Below are 18838 nucleotides of genomic sequence, written 5' to 3'. Positions count from 1 at the left end.
GGGGTGATGTATCACTGAAGAACCTCTTTCTCAGAAGCCATTTTGACATGAACACAGGTGTTAATAATCACATTAATTAGGCTATGTACCTCAATAAAACAAAAAAAAAACCTTACTTAATGTCATCAGTTACAAGTACTATTTCATGGCAAAATGGCTCCAGTGAAAGAGATCTATCCTGAAGAATTTCATTCTGGGGGATTTGGTGACACTTGTGGTTAATTGTGGTGATGTTTGTTTTAAAGGTGGATTTATTGGCAGAAATGGGATCAAGTATTCATAATTATGTTCTCATTAGTACATACATAATCAACTGAAACTAAGAATCATTGTTCTTGTGTCACCTTGGAATTAACCAAGTGGCTACATCAAAATGGCCTCTGGCCTTTTAATGCCCTTTTTAAGATGACATCTTAACTGTAGCCACTAAGCCAAAAGCCTCAGCATGCACTACATCTACAGTGGGTGCACAAGTATGATCGCATGTCAAGGGTGTTAGTAACGTCTTGAATTCCATCTGGGATCTCAGAGCTTCCAGAGACGTGAGGGGGATGAGTAGACAATGATTGAATTTCATTTTTGGGTGAAATTTTCCTTGAAGCTTTCTGAATCATTTTTTTCTTTATTAGATTATAATAAAGTAATCTAACAACTGATAGCTGTATTCTGTATCAGCCTGAGACAACACTGATTAAACTGTGAAAATGTGAAAGCATGTTGTAATATGGCACCTGGCTGTGAAAGACACTTAATGAAACAGTTGTTTTTTAGCACCGAAGTGTGAAGAGAAACACACCTCAGTCATATGTCTAAAGACCTAATAAATCTTTCAATTCCCTTATAAGAGCTTTAAATAGCCTCTAGTTCTGTTTCCTACCTGACAGCAGGACGGCTTTGGTTCCTCCTTCTGTCGTGTACAGCTTACTGGAGACTTCTATTCTCAGGTTCCCATAGCCGCAGATGCTCCTGTAGTTTCTCTTGAAAGGATCCCATACTGTCAGCCTATCAGAGCAAACATGAACAACACTAATTCTTTAAAAAATGATTTTTACATCTTAACATTTAAAACTGAGAACAGAATTCACTACTGAGTTTGTCTTGTTAAAGAATGAAGGTGAGTGCCATTAGCATCATTAGCATCTCAGACAACATGTAGTGGTGTGAAAGGCTTTTTTACAGTGTTAAAGCTGACAGCAGGGCTGCATTCACCCAGTATAAGGCCTCGGTGATAAATGAACCGTATTTTCCTATTTAACCCCCCAACAGCTCTCATGTTCTCCAAATTAGTTTGGTTATAGGCTGATTACATGCAAATGTATTTATGAATAGCCACTATGTAACTAGATTACATGCTAGCCACATTAGCTATGCATGCTAACACACAAAATAAAGATTAAAATATCATAAATAAAAAAAGACCTGGGCATGACAGTCACTGTTGAAAGCTGGGGAACTTACCTTAAAGACATTCAAAGTTGCTCCAAAATGTAAATCAGCTGAGGGCACCCTGGGCCACCTCTTTTAGTCTTGCCCCAAGCTAAACAAGTTCTGGTCAGATATTCTTAAGTGCTTCTCTGAAGTACATAACTGATATTACACCAGATCCTTGCACTGCCATTTTAGGCGGGGCCCGCCATCTATTACTCCTATCCCACTTACATCGAAAGACAATACAATATGGCATGGTTATTGCAAGAAAGAATATTTTAACCCTTTGGAAGAATAAAGATGTGCCTTTTTTTATAAGAAATAACCACATTTTTACATGTAGAAAGGGTTCGATATAATGTTTCTCTCAGCTCTTCAACCTTTGACAAAATGTGGCAACCATTTCTGTCTTATTTATTCAGAATGCCCTAAAGTATTTGCTTGTATGTGTTTATGTTTGTACATATAGGTATGTATATAGGCTACTACATATGTGTACACATACTGTATGGATATGTATATTTCTCTTGGTCCATTCAGTGGCTGGTGCCGATTATTCTGCTAATTGTGTTGCTTTGTATCCTATAAGAGCATGTTTTTGTTTTGTTTTGTTTTGTTTTTTCATTTCTTTATCCATGAGGGTGGGGGGTGAGGCGTTGATGATTCCTTGTTGTTGTGATGTATGTTCATAAAACTGAAAATGTGTAAATAAAATATGGGAAAAAAAACAACAACAACCAAAAAAAAAACCCAACAACAACAACAAAAACAAAACATAAATCAATTTTTAAAAAAAAGTTGCCAAAGTTTGCTCTGGGTAACCCACGTTAAGAAAGCAGTAGGAAGTAAAATGGTTGGCACAAACCTAAGATTTTTCCACTTTTAAGTCACAAATAAAGCTGATCCTCTGGGTCTTCACTTCCTCTGATGATGGATTCCAAATGTTTGTATTGCTGAAGTCGGGAGTTGGTGAGGAAATAAGTAGTTACTGGATGTAACTTTAGTTTTAGGAGTACTTATTTAGCCATTTTATCTGCATGTTATCAGAGCCAACACTAATGCAAATTATTTTCGAAGGCTATGAAATGATCTCAGTAAGGTGTTGCAAAATCAATGTCATAGCAGAATGTGACGTTAATGAAACCTCTGCAAGATCAAAAATGTAAGAACCACCTGGAGACTCACAAAAATAAACTCAATCCTAAATCAAGGTCCAATTACTAGCCTTTTCTGGAGCTTCCAAAGAACTACAGTAGCATACAAAGTAGCATACCAGATGTTCTCAATATTTTGAGCCTTTTGAAAAAGAGGAACAAAAGACAGGACAGCTAAGGGACAGTATAAAGTTACTGGGGTAGGGGTAAGGGGAAGGGTTGAAATCTTTACTCCATTTCAAACTTGAAAATATAAAGAGGTGTAAATACAGCCAGTCTCTAATTTTAACTGCTGGCAAATTTGAGAGCTAGGCACAGGCTCCAACCCTGTGGCTGCTGACAGGGTTGAGCCCCACAAATTTTCAACCCAAGATTACAGCAATTAGCCAAGAAAAGAAGATGAATTAGATTAGGTGAGTTGACGTCAGATGTCATACTGTGTGCAGCATTCACTCTTATTTTGTTAACCGATACGCTCTTTTACACACAGTGATTATTAGATTCATATTATTATATAAACAGATTACATGATACCTTAATCACATAACCAAACATGACATGACAGATTTAAAGTTAAACAGGGGGCTATTATCCGAAGAGGCAATATAAATGTGGAATAGTACTGTAAGCTCAACTACTGACAGTCTGAGCCTTTAACACAACTCCAAGTCTCCAGTTCACTGTAGCTTCCTCATATGGAATGCGTACAGACAGAGAAATTGCATCCTGTATTATTCTGAAACTCTACTAAAATGTAATAGCTTTATAATTTTGTATGAAAGTGCCAGTGAGGCAGTGCAGGCAGGTGTGAATTCATTTTTGTTGTTGCGTCTGCTTATTTCTTGGCTGCTTATTTTAGGACAAATTAAATTTCAAATGGGTTTGCAGACGCTCTCTTGTGACACCACTGGTAAGCTCACATCTTGTGAACAGCAGGTTCAGTGCTTTACAACAAAAGATGAATGTAAATGACACTCTCAGTTTTTTGATTATGTTTGTTATGATGGAGGATACAGGGATAACTGTAAAGATAGTGAATCCCTTTATGACTGACCACTGAGTTGTCTTTCTTCTTATTTTGAAATGATGAATCAGTGATGAATCAGTTGGAATTAAAAAATCAAACTCCTGTGAGTGAACGTTTCATTAATTAGTGTTTTGAGCTGTCAGTGGTCCAAGGTTCAGTTTTATCTGTATTGCTGCAGGAAGTTGGAGCCATCAAGTGTTGGCTGCAAGGCAGCGTTGCAGTGAACTGAGACAAAATTTCACGCCTACATGAAACATATGACCCGTTTAATCAATGTAATAATGATTGGATACATTGGTGAGGTGATGAAAGTCAACATGCCTGTTGCTTCCTGTGACCCCAAAGACGACTCTGTCTGCGTTGTCTGTGATAGCTATGCAGCAAACTCCAGCCTCCTTCCTCAGTCTTTTACTCACCTAAAAGAATACATGCAAAACATAACCTGAGGTCAATAGGAAATCTTAAATCATCCACAGAGCAATCACAAATGTCCTATGCTGGTCATCAGAGAACTGACAAATATAAGAATAATTGTTCAAAAGACGTTAATAAACATAAAACATGCAAGACCACAGTGATTGCCTACCGTTCCTTTGTGCAGGTCCCACAGGGTGATGCAGGGAGTCCTCTGCTCTTGCTTAAAGTTGGTCAGCACCAGGTGGCTGCCGGTGTAGGTAATAGCTGCCGTGTGGAGGCTCAGCAGTGATGTTTTATCCTCCAGTGTGTGGAGGTGTTCTTGTGAAACCATGCTGAAGACATTAAGGTGATGAGCAAAATAGGAGCACACCGCCACCTGCAAAATAAAGGAGTGGAATATAGACGGCAATAACGCAACAAGTACCGGCAACACAATCAAACTTGATGTGACAAAGCCAATTATGTCAACACATTTAAGCAGTAACATTATTTTTCCTACAACATTGACAATTACTGCTCAAAAGATATTTTATCAGTATGACGGCCCAACCAGCATGTTTCATTTCATGTGTAGGATTTCACACATGAAGGGAAATAAGCGTAAAACACATGCCGTTTGGGCAGTAATATTGATTCTAGCTGGTGTCGTATATTCCACTGTCTTTCTCTATGTTTACTTTCTGTCTCCACTGCTAACAAACTCAAATAACAAATTCAATATCAAAATCAAAAATGCTGTATCTATCTCTCCCATATTTCCTTTCATCTTTCTATTTTTGGTATTAAATAAAGACCCATTTATTTCTGCCTTTACTTGATAAGTAACATGATACAATTTTTTCTGATTCTGCTCTGATCCAGAGCCGTTTACCAATGGGAGGAGAGTACAGAGATTACTTTTTAACTTCGCTCCTGTTTATCAACCTGACTTCCACAGTGACCTCCATTGTCATGTTCTGTAATGTTGACCTCTGACTGGGGATGGAGGGGAAATGTACTTTACTTCATGAACGTAACGTTACAGAGAGGAGAGGGGGAAAAGAAGAGAGAGAGTCTCCGCTGAGTGCTGAGGTTAGTCAGAGGTTGACCTGAATTTAAACACACACACACACACACACACACACACACACACACACACACACACACACACACACACACACACACACACACACACACACACACACTAGCTTACGGCTAATGAACAGTAAAGTAATCTTACTGTTAAAGGCGTTTGTTTATTTGCATTACTTGCGCGATTAACACAATTGAAAAAAATCTGCTTGACTGGTGGTGAACAGACCATTTAACAACCACCACTGACGATGGAAGTCCATTTGATGTTACTCAGGCACATGCACAGATGAGGTAATGTTTTAAAGTCATTGTTGGAATACTGTAAGTACACAACAAATATATGGCATTCCTTTAGCAGCCTATAAACACAGCAATATAATCTGCAGATTAGATTAAATTAGTTATCCTGTCCTCCTACTGTGCATTGTTATTTGCTGTGTACCTGCTCATCTCCACTGAGGAGGTACTGCTCTATACAGTTGTATTTTTCTCTGTCCAGCCTCCTCGTCGCCTCTCTCTCCCTCTGTGCCTCTCTTTCCAACCTCCTTTTCTTTGCAGACTGGCTCTCTGTGCGGATGTCCCACGGCATCACTGTGGCAGGGAGGAAAAATCAAAGTTACTGAGAATGATAGGCTGCGAGAGGACCTATCCAGACCTCTGCTATCATCCAACCAGATATCAAATGGTAAATGAACTGTACTTATACAGCGTCTTTCTAGTCTTAGTGACCACTCAAAGCACTTTCCAACATTACATGCAAGACACCCCAGAGATCAATCTGGGGTTCAGTGTCTTGCCCAATGACACTTTCATATGTAGACTGCAGAGGCCGTGGATTGAGCCATGGACCTTTTGATTGGTCATTGGCTTTTCCTCCTGAGCCACATCAGTGCAGACTTATTCAACAAGATGTTTTTATAGCAGCAAACCATCAATTATAGTTTTTTATATTAAAGGAAGCGATGATGATTTTTATAGCTTCACAGCTCAAAATATATGTCTGTGAAAGGGCTACACAACCCTTATGGGTTGATGTTTTATGGGCATAAACATCTATGTTTGTTTGCTGTTGTTTCCTCTCATTATGGCAAACAAATACACATATTAATATACAAATATGAGTAAACCCAACGGTGAGTTGTTCACCACTGAGTGCAGAATTAGAAGAATTCCCACAGAAGTCCCATTTCAGAACCAAATTCTTGACAACTGAGTAATTGAGCAACTTGACTGCAAACACCACAAACAGTGGGGGATTCAAAGCACCAGAACATCACTGGTATCATCTACAGAGCATCAGTGACATTAGTGCAATGAGATGTCTGCACAGAGCCCAAAGATACTAAACAACACGCACCCAGAAACAGTCTGTTCACCCTGCTGCCATCTGACAACAGATACAGAAGTATCTGCTGCTGCACTACCAGACTACAGATCAGCTTCATTACTCAGGCTGGGAGACTCCTCAGCTCATCCTCAACAGTCTACCATGAATAGTTTGTTTTTGTTTTAGAATCATTTATTAATTAGTGTGCATAGTTTAGTGTATGTAACTTAGGGATTTACAACATAAATGTCATCATACAATCTTGTGGACAATTATGGCTGATACTGCACTCTGTAAATCAATCAAGTCAAATGTGAAATTTTAAATAGTTAAATTTTCCAGCATCATGGAAATACGTGTTTACAGTTGGAGGAATCCGGCAGCTCACATGTGTCTCTGCGTGGTGTCACATCAGGCTGCAGCTCTTGGACTGAGCTGCTGCACACAAGCGACCCTCTGTGGGATGGTTTGATCTCATGTTTGACATAGCCAGAGTCCAGATCCCACAGGATAAGATGATCTCTGCAACAACATCCAACACAGAGAAATTTAACTGGGGTTCTGTAGACAGTCCTCTCCAAATCTATTGGAACAGCGGTGCCAATTCCTTTATTTTTATTTTCTAGATCTGCTAAAATACTTAAAAGATAGCACCTTTTGTTTGAAGCCACCCATTTTTCAAGTGAGCAAAATTATTGGAACATGTGACTGACAGGTGTATTTTGCTACCCAGGTGGGTCCCATTACATTGGTTATTCATACAATAAAAAGCGTTGAATGTCTACTCTCAGTTTCAGCTTTGGGTTTTGCCTTTGCCGACTGCATTTATAGTTAAAAAGGTGTAACCAACATGAAGACCAGAGAGCTGTGTATGGGAGAAAAGCATTCTCTTCCAACCATTTGGAATGTGCTGAAGAAGAGAGAAACCACTGATGTACACAGCAACAGATGTTGAACTGGTAAATGAAGGAAATTGTCAACAGTCGTCAGTTATCACAACCCACTGTTTGCCCTAGACTTCGGGAACAAAAGTACAGAGTCTACACCAGAAGATGCAACGCATTAGCAATGAGAATAGGAAGGCCAGATTGGAATTAGCTAAAAGTACAGAGATGAGGCTCATAGGTTCTGGTACAAAGTTTTATGGACTGATGAGAAAAAGATGAACCTTTACCAAAATGATGGAAAGGATAGTGTGTGGTGAAAGAAAAGGATCTGCTCATGATCCCCCCCACACAAGCTCATCTCCACAAGGTGGAGGTAATACCATGGCTTCTTCTGGGATGGGCTCATTCATCTTCACTGATGATTTCGATTAGATTTTTGTCTGCCAGCTTAGAGAGAGATGGCACCAAACTGATTGGGAGATCCTTCACCATGCAGCAAGACAATGACCCAAAACACACTGCCAAAACAACCAAGGAGTTCATCAGGGGAAAGAAGTGGAAGGTTTTAGACCGGCTGGGTCAGTCTCCAGACTGAAACCCTACAGATCATGCATTTCATCCTGCTAAAGAGGAGAGGGGAGAAATCCTCCTAAACAATCAACAGCTGATAGAGGCTATGGTGAAAGCCTGGAAAGTATCACAAAAGAAGAATGCAAAGGTTTGTTGATGTCAGAGGGTCGCAAGCTTGATGCAGTTATTGCAGGCAAAGGATGTCCAACTAAATATTAAGTATTATTCACTCTAATCTATTTTAAGTCTACCTGTTGATATACTTTTGCTCATCTAAAAAAACTGCTGTTCCGTTACAAATGATTCCATGTTCTAAGTTTTCTAACAGATCTAGATGTAAATACCTGGAAATTAAAGCTGACATACTTATCTCTTGTCTCATATTCATCTGTTGATATCAAGCCCGCATGTTTTCAGTGTACACCCAAAATAAAGGAATTGGCCTCGCCGTTCCAATTGATTTGGAGGGGACTGTATGTACTGTAGGGTGTCTGGGTCATCAAGCCTCAATAGCCTCAAATTAAAGATATAATACTTAACATTTCTGCATTGAAATGTCAAAAAAACCTTTTAGAAAAAACACGACCTTTGTTTTACATATATAATTCCATACAAGGTAAATGGGTTTTTTATTTGGTCGCCTGTCACCCTAACTTCTAGAAAAACATAATCATATCAGTGAGGGAGGAAGTCGGCGAACATGACTCAACATAATGTGATACTGACACATTTTCATCATCAATGTTGGTTGCTTAACAATAAAGACGACCGCTCCTCTGATGATCGAAAGACCCCTAGTGGCAGAAGTTACATACTGTGAATTTAAACAACTGCATGTCATAAAGTGAACCATCATTCAATATAGAAACCGTACCATCAATTTCCACATTTTCAAGACCTTTTCTACTCTCATATGTTGTGAAATATCCTCATAATTGCAGACTTTTCATGCTTCCAGTGCTTCATAGGTTAACTCTCACCTGGTCTCTGATAGGCCCAGAAGAGTCCGTCCGTCCTCCAGAAGACGGTACTCGTGCTGAGGACAGGGAATGACTGCGAGCCCGGTCTGTCTCCTTACATAACTTTGCTTAATCAAGTCATAAACCAGAAGAGTCTGGGAGGTCAGACATAATGTATCAGTGTTACTATACACTATAATCTAAGGTTCCATCCAACTCACACCCTACTGAACAACCAGACTCCAAATGAGAAGATGAATCTAAGAAACTGTACTTCAAACACAGTCTGACCTGGAATCGATATGATGGGTCCATGCTGCTGTTTCTGCTTCTGTCTGTGAAGATGTAAAGTTTGAAGTCATGGGCGAGCATGACATCAGTGCTGCTGTAGAGGCCGTGCTCCACTCTGACAGGTCGGCAGGTGAAACGCCGTCTGGTCAGGTTCCACACGGACACTGTCCCAGCTCTGATGGAGCGGCACAAAGCATACCTGCCAGAAGAGGGAGCCAGACTCCAGCAAAGGTGAGGGAACCAACAGCGCAAATACATGGTATGAACCATCAAAGTGCTGATTGTGATACCTTTATGACACATATTCACTGTCATCAAAAGTGGAGAAGTCAAAGATGTCAATAAGAGCAAACACAATGATATGATTCAGTCGGACAAATTATTAAAATAATCACAACAGCATCATGACTGAAATGGTCATTACAATTTGTCAAATCATCCCTCCATTATAGTGGTAACATATCCTAATAGAAAAGCTGTGTTAAGTTGTCATTAATGCATAATCATACCAAAATTAACACTTTATAATGCTGAATACTAGTGACTTTTTGGAATATGTCATGGTGAGTACGTTACAACCCGTTCTTCCAAATACAAAAGAGCAAAAAAGTCAATTCAAAAGTACACTGGCTTGTAATAGGGAATGCACTATATGCAACTTGGTTGAGTACAATCTCCCGCGAAAAAGTGCATGTCACTGTACAGCGCGTCACACACCGCTAACTATGTCGGCTGAAACTGGATCAGACATTATGGTGATTAATGAGCATGATTTCCTCAGGCTGCTCAGCTCCAACTCTCATGATTTACAGAGTTTCGTGCTGGATAAAGACTTGTACCAGCGGCTAAATAACTGCCAACTGCTGCTAACTGTACCTACAATTAGCTAGGTATTTATAATACTATACATAGTGGAAAAAAGTACAGGCTGTTGACAAAAAGCTTGGAGAAAAGAAATGACAGGGCAAATCAGCTATAATTACCATTCATAAGTTGGTTTATTTAAAGATGTGTTTTAAATTCAGAGTGGACACGTGGCAAAAAAATAAAATAAAATAAATAAATAAATAAAATCTCTGATTAAGAAAGGCAAACTGGTTAACCCCTGTGGATATCTCCATGCCAGACTACCACTGGAAAAACAGCTGTGAACAGTAAAAATGGCTCTTTTCTACTTGTGGTTTATTCTTAACCAGTTCTTTTGTCCATGTTGACTCCATGTCACTCCATTGCCCCAGTGACCAGAGTGGTCAGTGGTTGGGCTGCTTTTCAGTGCAACAAAACAAACAATGAGCACAGAAAAATGATGTGATGTCGCTTGCCTTTCTGATGTGGATGATGAATAATACATACGGAGGATTGTCCAGGAATGGGATACTTCTGGTTTTAGTTGGGTGTAATACTCCATATAAGAATTGCTTTCAAAATAATTCTTTCAATTAATTACATTAAATTAACAAACACAGTCCATCACTGTTTCTACTGGCTGACTGTGCCTAAAGTGACATTTCACTGAGAGTCTGTACATGTGGAACACCTGCTGAAACTGTATTGAAATAGTCTGAATCAAAGACAGCCTATAAAAGTGAATGGCACTGACAAATAAATTAAAGGGCCAATGTATAGTTATGTATAATACATCAGAATGACCCAGTAGAAGTTTATTAAAAAAGACATTACAGTTAGATAGAAGCAATCATCAAAACACATCTCAACACATACCTCGGGGTTTTCCCCATTGGGATGACCTCTTCTGTGCCGTCACTCCTCATCTTATGGGTGTTATAGGTCAGGGTCTGGTCACTGATCCTGGAGGTCAGATCCCACAGGTGAAGATACTTCTCTCTGGTGCAGATCCCCAGGCAGAAGCGCAGATCCAAACACAGGCCTGAATGGAATGGACATGACATGGCTTTAAGGGTGGAGGAAAAAGATGTTGGGTTTGGTCAGGTGCGGCCTTTTTGTACTTGTGACCTCACCTGGCTGTGTTGTGGCAGGGTAAAATATTAGGACTAAATGGCAGCTCCAGCAGGACATGCCCTGGGTGTAGTTACTCTTGAAGGAAAGTAAGGATTATGTAATGTCTGCTTACTGTTTTGAACAGTGAGTCTGATTTCAGACCGAAGTAGACAGAAGCACCTTCTCAATTTTAGTCACACGTTGATTTCATTTGAAATCCCAACAAGATAATAAGATCTGTCTCCAAACATTTTGGTTCTGTTCTTGAATATGCATTTCATGGCTGCATACATGATATCATGCAAACACAATACTGTGTCTTCTGCAACAAAGAGGCAACATTGTTCTTGTAGCCTATGGCTAATTAGCCCTCCTGTTGGTACAGTAAGAAAACACACAGAACTCCATGGGAGGTTCATCTGGGTAAACTTCTCCACGTTCAATAATGGCTGATAAAGGCCGCTAATGTTATCCTAAACTCAACTAATCATATGCCAATTCTTAGCCTTCGAAGAGTGAACTGACCAACATAAGGAGTAAGCTCGATAGCTAGGCATGTTAAGGTTAGGAGCTTACATTAGAGCAGACAACAAGCTTTTTCACCCTCGCCCCCCTTTATTTTTTTTTTTAACACTTTTTCGGTTGTGTGTGGAAAGGTGATATAAAAAACCCTCCGAACTCCAAGAATTATGAGTGTAGCTCTTACTAATGGCACACATGGAGCACAAGTAAGAAATTTTAAGCTACGATCAGACAGTTGCCCTTTGGATCACACACTTATCCATGCCTCACAACAACAGCTCAGCTATAAATACAGACCTCTTGTCACTACTGCAGGGAAACGGGTGATATGTTTGTGGTCCTCTGTCTCCAGGTTCCAGGTGACCAGTTCAGTGATGCCGGTACGAGGGGAGGGGCAGAAGGCAACAGCATGTGTCCCTGCTCGGTTGACAGAGACCTGGGAAATGCAGTCCTGGCTGCAGCCCAGTATAGACCGCAGGTAGAGGAAGGAGACGGTGCTGAAGACCTCGATATGGATGATGTCACTGCCTCTCTTGTATGGGTATCTGGCACAGACGAAGTACAACGTGGGTGGAGAACGTTTCACTTCAGTGTGGCGTCACTGATCCCTCCAACAATGTTTTATAAGATTGCATGTCATTCAATTCTTTGCACTGAATCCACCCAAATATTTCAGGAACATCAAATATGTTTTTGTAATTCACATAAGACACTATTCAGACACAAACACATTCGCACAGAGCTCCTGGAATTTATAACAAATACAGGGATTGTGCCTGCATTTGTTATAAAGTAACCGTACATTAGGGTGCACCAGCGTTAGTGTACCTGCAAAAGAGCAGCAGGTAGTCTTCAGTCATCTCCACAGCTTGTATAGAGGCAGAATCATGTTGAGCAGACAGGATAGACAGCACCAAACCTCCTCTGGCACTGAATACTGCTGCCTCGCCACCAGACCTGAGGAGACAGCAGTCTGTTTCATCTTCTGGTATATAGAGAGGGCATTTTTTTTTATGGCCAGCACAATGATTTGTCATGTTCATGACGTCATTTTAAAGAGCTCTGAGATGTTACTGGCTACTTGTTACTTTTTATCAGCTGTGAGCAGCTCTCAATTTCTCATTGCATGCTGGTACATTTCAAGATCCAGGTGAAGTATAGTTAAGTACATCATTGAAAATTCTTACCAGACGAGGATCTGTGGTCCAAATTTTGTCATCTTTTTTAAAACCACTGCTATAATGTAGTGTAGCACAAGTAGAGGGGGGTTACACAGTCTCCAGATTACAGAGCCATAATTAACTACTGCTCAATCCAGACTCGGAGCACTTGGAGCAGTAAGTATATTGGATTGATCCAGTAAATGATAACAGGCTCCATCAATGTGGTTCTGACATGTGGTAATTTGAGCAACCCCTTTGATGATTTTTCTCAATTGAAATTGTGATTTTCTGTATATTAAGGTTGTTTTTCTCCTGTAAATGTAGACCAAATCATGTCTATAATTACTTTATTGCATGGAACAAGGCAAATGGGCCCAGAAGTAGTTTGTTACCACGCATTTTAAATTGTTTATGTAAAATGTGAGTTAATTTGGATTTTAGAGGCTTAGTCTTAAATCTATGAACCATTGCAAGTTGTTTACTTCACTCACTAATCACTTCCTCTACAAGTGCTGATATTGATTAAAGGAGAAAAGTTTGCCCAAAAATGAAATTTTTACTTCAGTTGTTTAGGATAACGCTGCAACGCTGTTTTGTTGTAAAGCTCCAGAGATGTTTTGTGGACTAAAAAACTTCATTTGACTTTCCATCGACATGTGGGGAGGTGATGACTGAATTTTCATTCGTCTGAGCTTTCATTGAACACTGACAGACTGGAGTGAGCGAAATGTAAATGAGCTGATGCTCTGAGTCGTTCCACATTATTAACATCCCTGTCGTCTTACATTACCACCAAAGAACGGTGACCTAGTTTGTTGTTTGTCCGACACCTCCTCCTGTCAGGTGTGAAGGATTGGCTTCTGTGCTAATTACTCTGAAAGCATCCATGCCACTGCCTTTAATGCGGTTTTAATTAGACAGTAACAGAATGAAGAAAAATTCTTATAATTTGTTATCCCCTGACCATCAGCTTCAGTATCATTCATGTGTGTGACAGGAGACACGCCATGAGGACATCCACCACCGTGCTATATTACACTGCTGAGGCACCTGAGTAGTGGTCTGTCTTAATAATTCACGACTGTTTTCCATGCCAGTGGTGACATTTGTCAGGATACTGTGGAGGCCTGATTTCACAGCTTGTTAACAAAGGGTTATGTGATATTATTTAAGACCAAGGTCGCTGGCAGTGACACTTGCGGCTCATGCATTTTGAATGTGATGCTGCTTAGATCACCATGATTTGAAATTCCCAGTGTACTGCTAGGATCTGACACACCAAAATTTCTCTGGACAGTGTCTTTTACCTGGGTTAAGAGAAATGCTGATACCTTTGGGTTGCCTAATATATTATTACTGTGCCCTTGCAGGATTGATCCGATATCACCTTAGTTAGTGTTGGTCCTATTACACTATAATTAAGACTGTTCCAGGAGCAACACTGGAACTGAAAAATCAAGCTGTTGTGTTGCTTTGTGACTCATATTGGTTTGTTGTTTTGCTTAAATTCTATCTATCTTATACATAATATAAATTATATACATCCTTATTATCAGGTGACATTTTTTATCCTATTAAAAAACACAACATAAATCAAACTACGGCTTTGCTCTCAGACAGCAGGGAACTGTAGAAACACAAAGTGAGGAGGGCAAAATTAATCTGAATTTGACATTATTATAATTAGCAAAGTTCTACTATCAAAAGTATCAAAATTCCACGAAGGACCATCAATACAACCCTGATTCCAAGAAAGCTGGACGCAGTATAAAATAAAAGAAAACATTACATACACTATATATGTGATTTTTGACCTCATCAGCTTCATTGATTTTTGGAAATAGGTTTATTGTGAATTTGATGGCTGCGACGCCTTTGTGCAGTTAAAGACTGAGAAAATCGTGTAATGCTCCAAAAACACGTTTGGAACATTCCACAGGTAAACAGGCTCATTGGTAACAGGTGACAGTATCATGACTGGGTATAAAAGGGACATCTTAAAAGTCAGTCAATCACAAGCAAGGATAGGGCGAGGTTCAACACTATGACAAACACATGATTGCATAAAGGAGATTACCATGGGCTCCACTCATGTCATTAACACAGGTGACTGCGTCTTGTTTTTATTTACGTTTGACACAGCGTCCCAACCTCTACATAATCGAGGTTGTACTCAGCATAACCCAAAAGACATGGCAACAGTCTGATCCTGTCCTGGGTCTGAACTGATTCTGTCTGACCTGTAGGCAAAGAGGACGTAGTCTCTGATGGAGCTGCTGGAGAGCAGAATGGCACGGTCTTTGTGGAGCGCCTGCCGCTCCATGGAAAGGTTAACGCAGTGCAACAGAGAGCAGGAGGAGGCCAGGTCCAAAACCTGACAAACACACGCGAGATACACATTTACCTTAGACATGATCATATGAAAATATCAACTTTATGAACATATAAATCTCGCTTTCTAAAGTTTATAGGCAGCTAGACACTTGTAGGCTTGGCAGCAGAACAAGATGAACACATTAACATTATTATGTAGCAAACATTTGCCAATCTTCACATCCAGCAGACATAGAGCAACATCAACATTCATTTGGAGTTGTGTTTGCATCCACCCGATTAATGTTTGTTCAATATTCACTCTCCTTTTAGCCCACTCCAACAACTCCTGTGACAAATATCTGTGTCTCTTGCTGCTAAATGTTCCACTGTGCACATCAGCTAGACTGATCTGTCTCTGTCTATCTGTTGTTTGGTGCTGGGCAGGTAGATTACAGCTCAAGCTTTCAATACCTTGACTAGATCACCACCATCATAGCAGACCACCAGCAGCTGTCCTTCACATGTTGTGGTGACTATGGGAACATCCACAGAATCACTCTCTGAATACACAACTCGCCCAGACTCAACCTCTCTCACCTGAAACAGAGCCACAGGTTATACGGCAGAATCATAAATTTGAATTGTGCAACAACATGCTTTACAGTGGTTTTAAACTCTGATTTATACCATACACACATGTTTTTATCTTGATCGAACCTAAAAGCTAGTAAGTTGTCCTTACATTGTGTTATTTATCACTAGAGTTCGTAATAACATCGTGGTTATACGTTTCCCTCATGTGACATGGTAGTGAAAATGACAGCTCCTCTTCATTTAAACCAAACAGTCAAACTCGGTATTGTCCAACCTGTAGACTTTGCCCCATGCAGACTATAAGCATCCTATCATCCAGACCCAGCAAGAGAGAATCGCCCACAACTCCCCCCACTGGGTCCAGGCTCCTGATGATCCGCCTCTGCACCAAATCCCAAAACCTCAGGCTTCCATCCGATTCACTGGTGACAGCCAAGGGTCCTCTCTGCCCCCCTCCCAGGGCGGCCACGTTGGTCATGTGACCTGGTTAGCAAACACACCATTATCTAATCAGTGATCAAATGGATCATTTCATTATACAGTTGTAGCAAACAGTTGAATTTATACTCACTGTGTTTCTTACATTTACAGTTAAAGTAGGTGTGGTGACGACTGTCACCTAGCTTAAATACTGGCTGTATACAGCTGTATACTTGATTCAGATAAGGCAGCCCCTTATCTGAATCAGCCACCCCCCGACAAAAAATAAAATAAAATAAACAAACAAACAAAACAGAAAACAAACTTCACCCGGGAAAAAATCAGTAAAGGTCAGGAAGAGCAAGAGGGGAGGTATCTCTCATCCAGGATGGACATTAATGCAACAGATGTCATCTGCACAGAATATAGTACGAACAACCAGGTAGACGAGGCAGTAAATATGCATCGGCGTACCTGCCAGCAGGATGGGTTGGAGGCCTCCTGGGGGAAACAGAAAGGTGGAGGAGGGCAACAACACAGGCAGGGAGGACTGCATACACTGAGCCAGTAAATCATGGAGGTCACTGAACTTCAGCGGGTCTCCTGGGTCACACACAATAATGGAATGTAAATGAGTACATTTAGTCAGTTACTAAGCACTGAGCACTGTACTTAAAGTACAGTTTTGAGGTAGCTGTACTTAACTTGAGTATTTTTATTTTGGCACTTCCACTCTATTACGTGTTTTTTTTTTTTAGTTTTTACTCATTACATCAATTTCATGAACTTAAGTTACTAGTTACTTTCCAGATTACAATGCAATGCAATGCTAGATCCAAAGGAGTGTTTAAATAAATACATTTTTTGACAATCAGATTAAAAAAACACTGATTCCAATAATCAGAAAAATACTGAAAACAGGATCTGATAACTGGCCAGGCTGAGCGGATGGTATGAGTGTGTTGTGTCTTTAGGCCTGGCTGACTTCTTAATTCCAGTGTTTGTTGCAGTTTGGTTAGCTTTACAACAAAACCTTGGTTAGGTTTAGTAAATGTTCATGGTTTGGGTTAAAATACATCATTTCCCAACATTAACCACGTGTCTCCACGGCTCACTTCTCCCATGTTCATATTTTTTCAGGTATTTTTCCTGAGACGCAAAGCTCTGCACTAACTGTGATGTTGTTGCAATAACAGCAAGACAGCAATATCAGATCATGCTATATCATAAACCTTATCCAGTATAATATATGACACATACTGTTAATAAATACTGACATGCACAATTTAAAGGCAGATTCTGTCAAACTATACCTTTAGCAACAGGACGGTCCTCAATAACCATTTGTCCCAGTCGACCCATGAGTTGGGAGGCGAGCTGACAGGGGTCCTTCAGTAGAACCGCTCTGGACATTTCCAGAGCAGAGGACAGCACCTCAACATCCACCAGCACCCTACGGAGAGACAAATGAACAGAGGGGATACTACATGCAGTGGAGAAAGGACAGACTGGAGTATAATGTCAGGAATAGGACATCATTAATGTTTATTTCATATAGTCGCCCGTTGCTTTAACTTCCAGAACAGCGTCAGAAATCGAGGAGGCCGATGAAAGAGATGAAACATCACCTGAATGAAACTTTAAAACATTACATGTTTATGAACCTTTCTACTTGATTGTCATAGATAGATTTTCATTGGCAGTAGTTAAAATAAGTAAAAATGAAGACAACAACTCCTACGATCCAACACGATTCATGTCTTGTTTTGTTTTGACTGAGAGACTACTAGCTGCTTAAATGGCAAAACACGTTTAAAAGAATGATATAACTCATCGATGCCATGTATCGTCAATGTTATATACACCAGGACATCCTCCTGTCTGTCCTCTGTTAGGACCTACTTGTCTGGCAGCACAGCTTTGTTCAGGTCCTCCTCGATGTCCAGGACAGACAGACCCCAGGCCTTATGTAGCAGGAACTCATAGTTGAAAATGCATTCAGAGAGAAAGGGCAGGATTTGGCCTGAGTGGACCAGGTGGTAGGGCAACCCATGAAGCTTTCTCAGATTGAATCTGTAACTTTTAGTCACCCCTTCACCATCCTCTTCCTCATCCAGTGTCCAAGCGAGAGGCTGAAATATGTGTGCGTCTTGCGACTTGTCTCTGAAGTAGTCAGCATAATCAGAGTGCACAGCCATGCGGGACTCATCTGTTTTTAAGTAACGCTTTATGCACACACGACTCAGCTCAAAATGCGTCCAGCGGCACACCCACGTCCCATCTGTCCTAACCTCAGTTAGATGACAACCGAGGCCATGTTTCAGTCTAGCCCACAGGACATAAGGCACCCTGGGGTGGCTGGAGGAGGAGTGACAGCTGGTCACTTCCTGGAGCACCTTCCCATCTTTGGCCAATAGGTCCAGTAACTCCTGATGATGGACATGAAAACGAATGAATTGGATCAGAATTTCAACACCACTTTCACTCTGGTGTGAAGGCCTTGGATAACATCTGGCCTTCTACAGGATAACTGAAATACTGCTATTTGCAGCATTAGCTTGGGTTTTGGGAAAAACACCGTCTCTCTGAAATGAGATGAGAAGACATGAATATCATGTCTGTTCAGTATGAGCTATTATTACCCCAGCTAAGCTGAAAAGACTGGAAACAGGGTCAAGCCACCGAACATATGACATATGGCCCTGTACAAAATTTAAAAAAAAAATATAT

At 40.4% G+C, this 18838-nt stretch overlaps 1 protein-coding gene across 1 annotated transcript in view; it reads right to left on the bottom strand.

Moving 5' to 3' along the window:
* The window catches only part of LOC119026954, a 31182-nt gene that overhangs the window by 1687 nt on the left and 10657 nt on the right, over positions 1 to 18838 (bottom strand). Inside the window, exons 16-31 of the mRNA XM_037111660.1 lie at positions 18011 to 18537; positions 17422 to 17561; positions 16583 to 16711; positions 15963 to 16171; positions 15566 to 15691; positions 15019 to 15152; positions 12444 to 12572; positions 11913 to 12160; positions 10857 to 11022; positions 9135 to 9333; positions 8865 to 8998; positions 6816 to 6949; positions 5543 to 5691; positions 4196 to 4402; positions 3931 to 4025; positions 878 to 1002 (exon numbers count right to left, since the gene is read on the bottom strand). Of these exons, the coding sequence (XP_036967555.1) occupies positions 878 to 1002; positions 3931 to 4025; positions 4196 to 4402; positions 5543 to 5691; positions 6816 to 6949; positions 8865 to 8998; positions 9135 to 9333; positions 10857 to 11022; positions 11913 to 12160; positions 12444 to 12572; positions 15019 to 15152; positions 15566 to 15691; positions 15963 to 16171; positions 16583 to 16711; positions 17422 to 17561; positions 18011 to 18537 (2851 nt within the window). The remainder of the gene's footprint in view (positions 1 to 877; positions 1003 to 3930; positions 4026 to 4195; positions 4403 to 5542; positions 5692 to 6815; positions 6950 to 8864; positions 8999 to 9134; positions 9334 to 10856; positions 11023 to 11912; positions 12161 to 12443; positions 12573 to 15018; positions 15153 to 15565; positions 15692 to 15962; positions 16172 to 16582; positions 16712 to 17421; positions 17562 to 18010; positions 18538 to 18838) is intronic.

This window comes from Acanthopagrus latus, chromosome 10, assembly GCF_904848185.1.
Source record: "Acanthopagrus latus isolate v.2019 chromosome 10, fAcaLat1.1, whole genome shotgun sequence".
Classification (NCBI taxonomy): domain Eukaryota; kingdom Metazoa; phylum Chordata; class Actinopteri; order Spariformes; family Sparidae; genus Acanthopagrus; species Acanthopagrus latus.
Note: the sequence above shows the minus strand (reverse complement) of the source record. Positions and strands in the feature narration are given on the sequence as shown.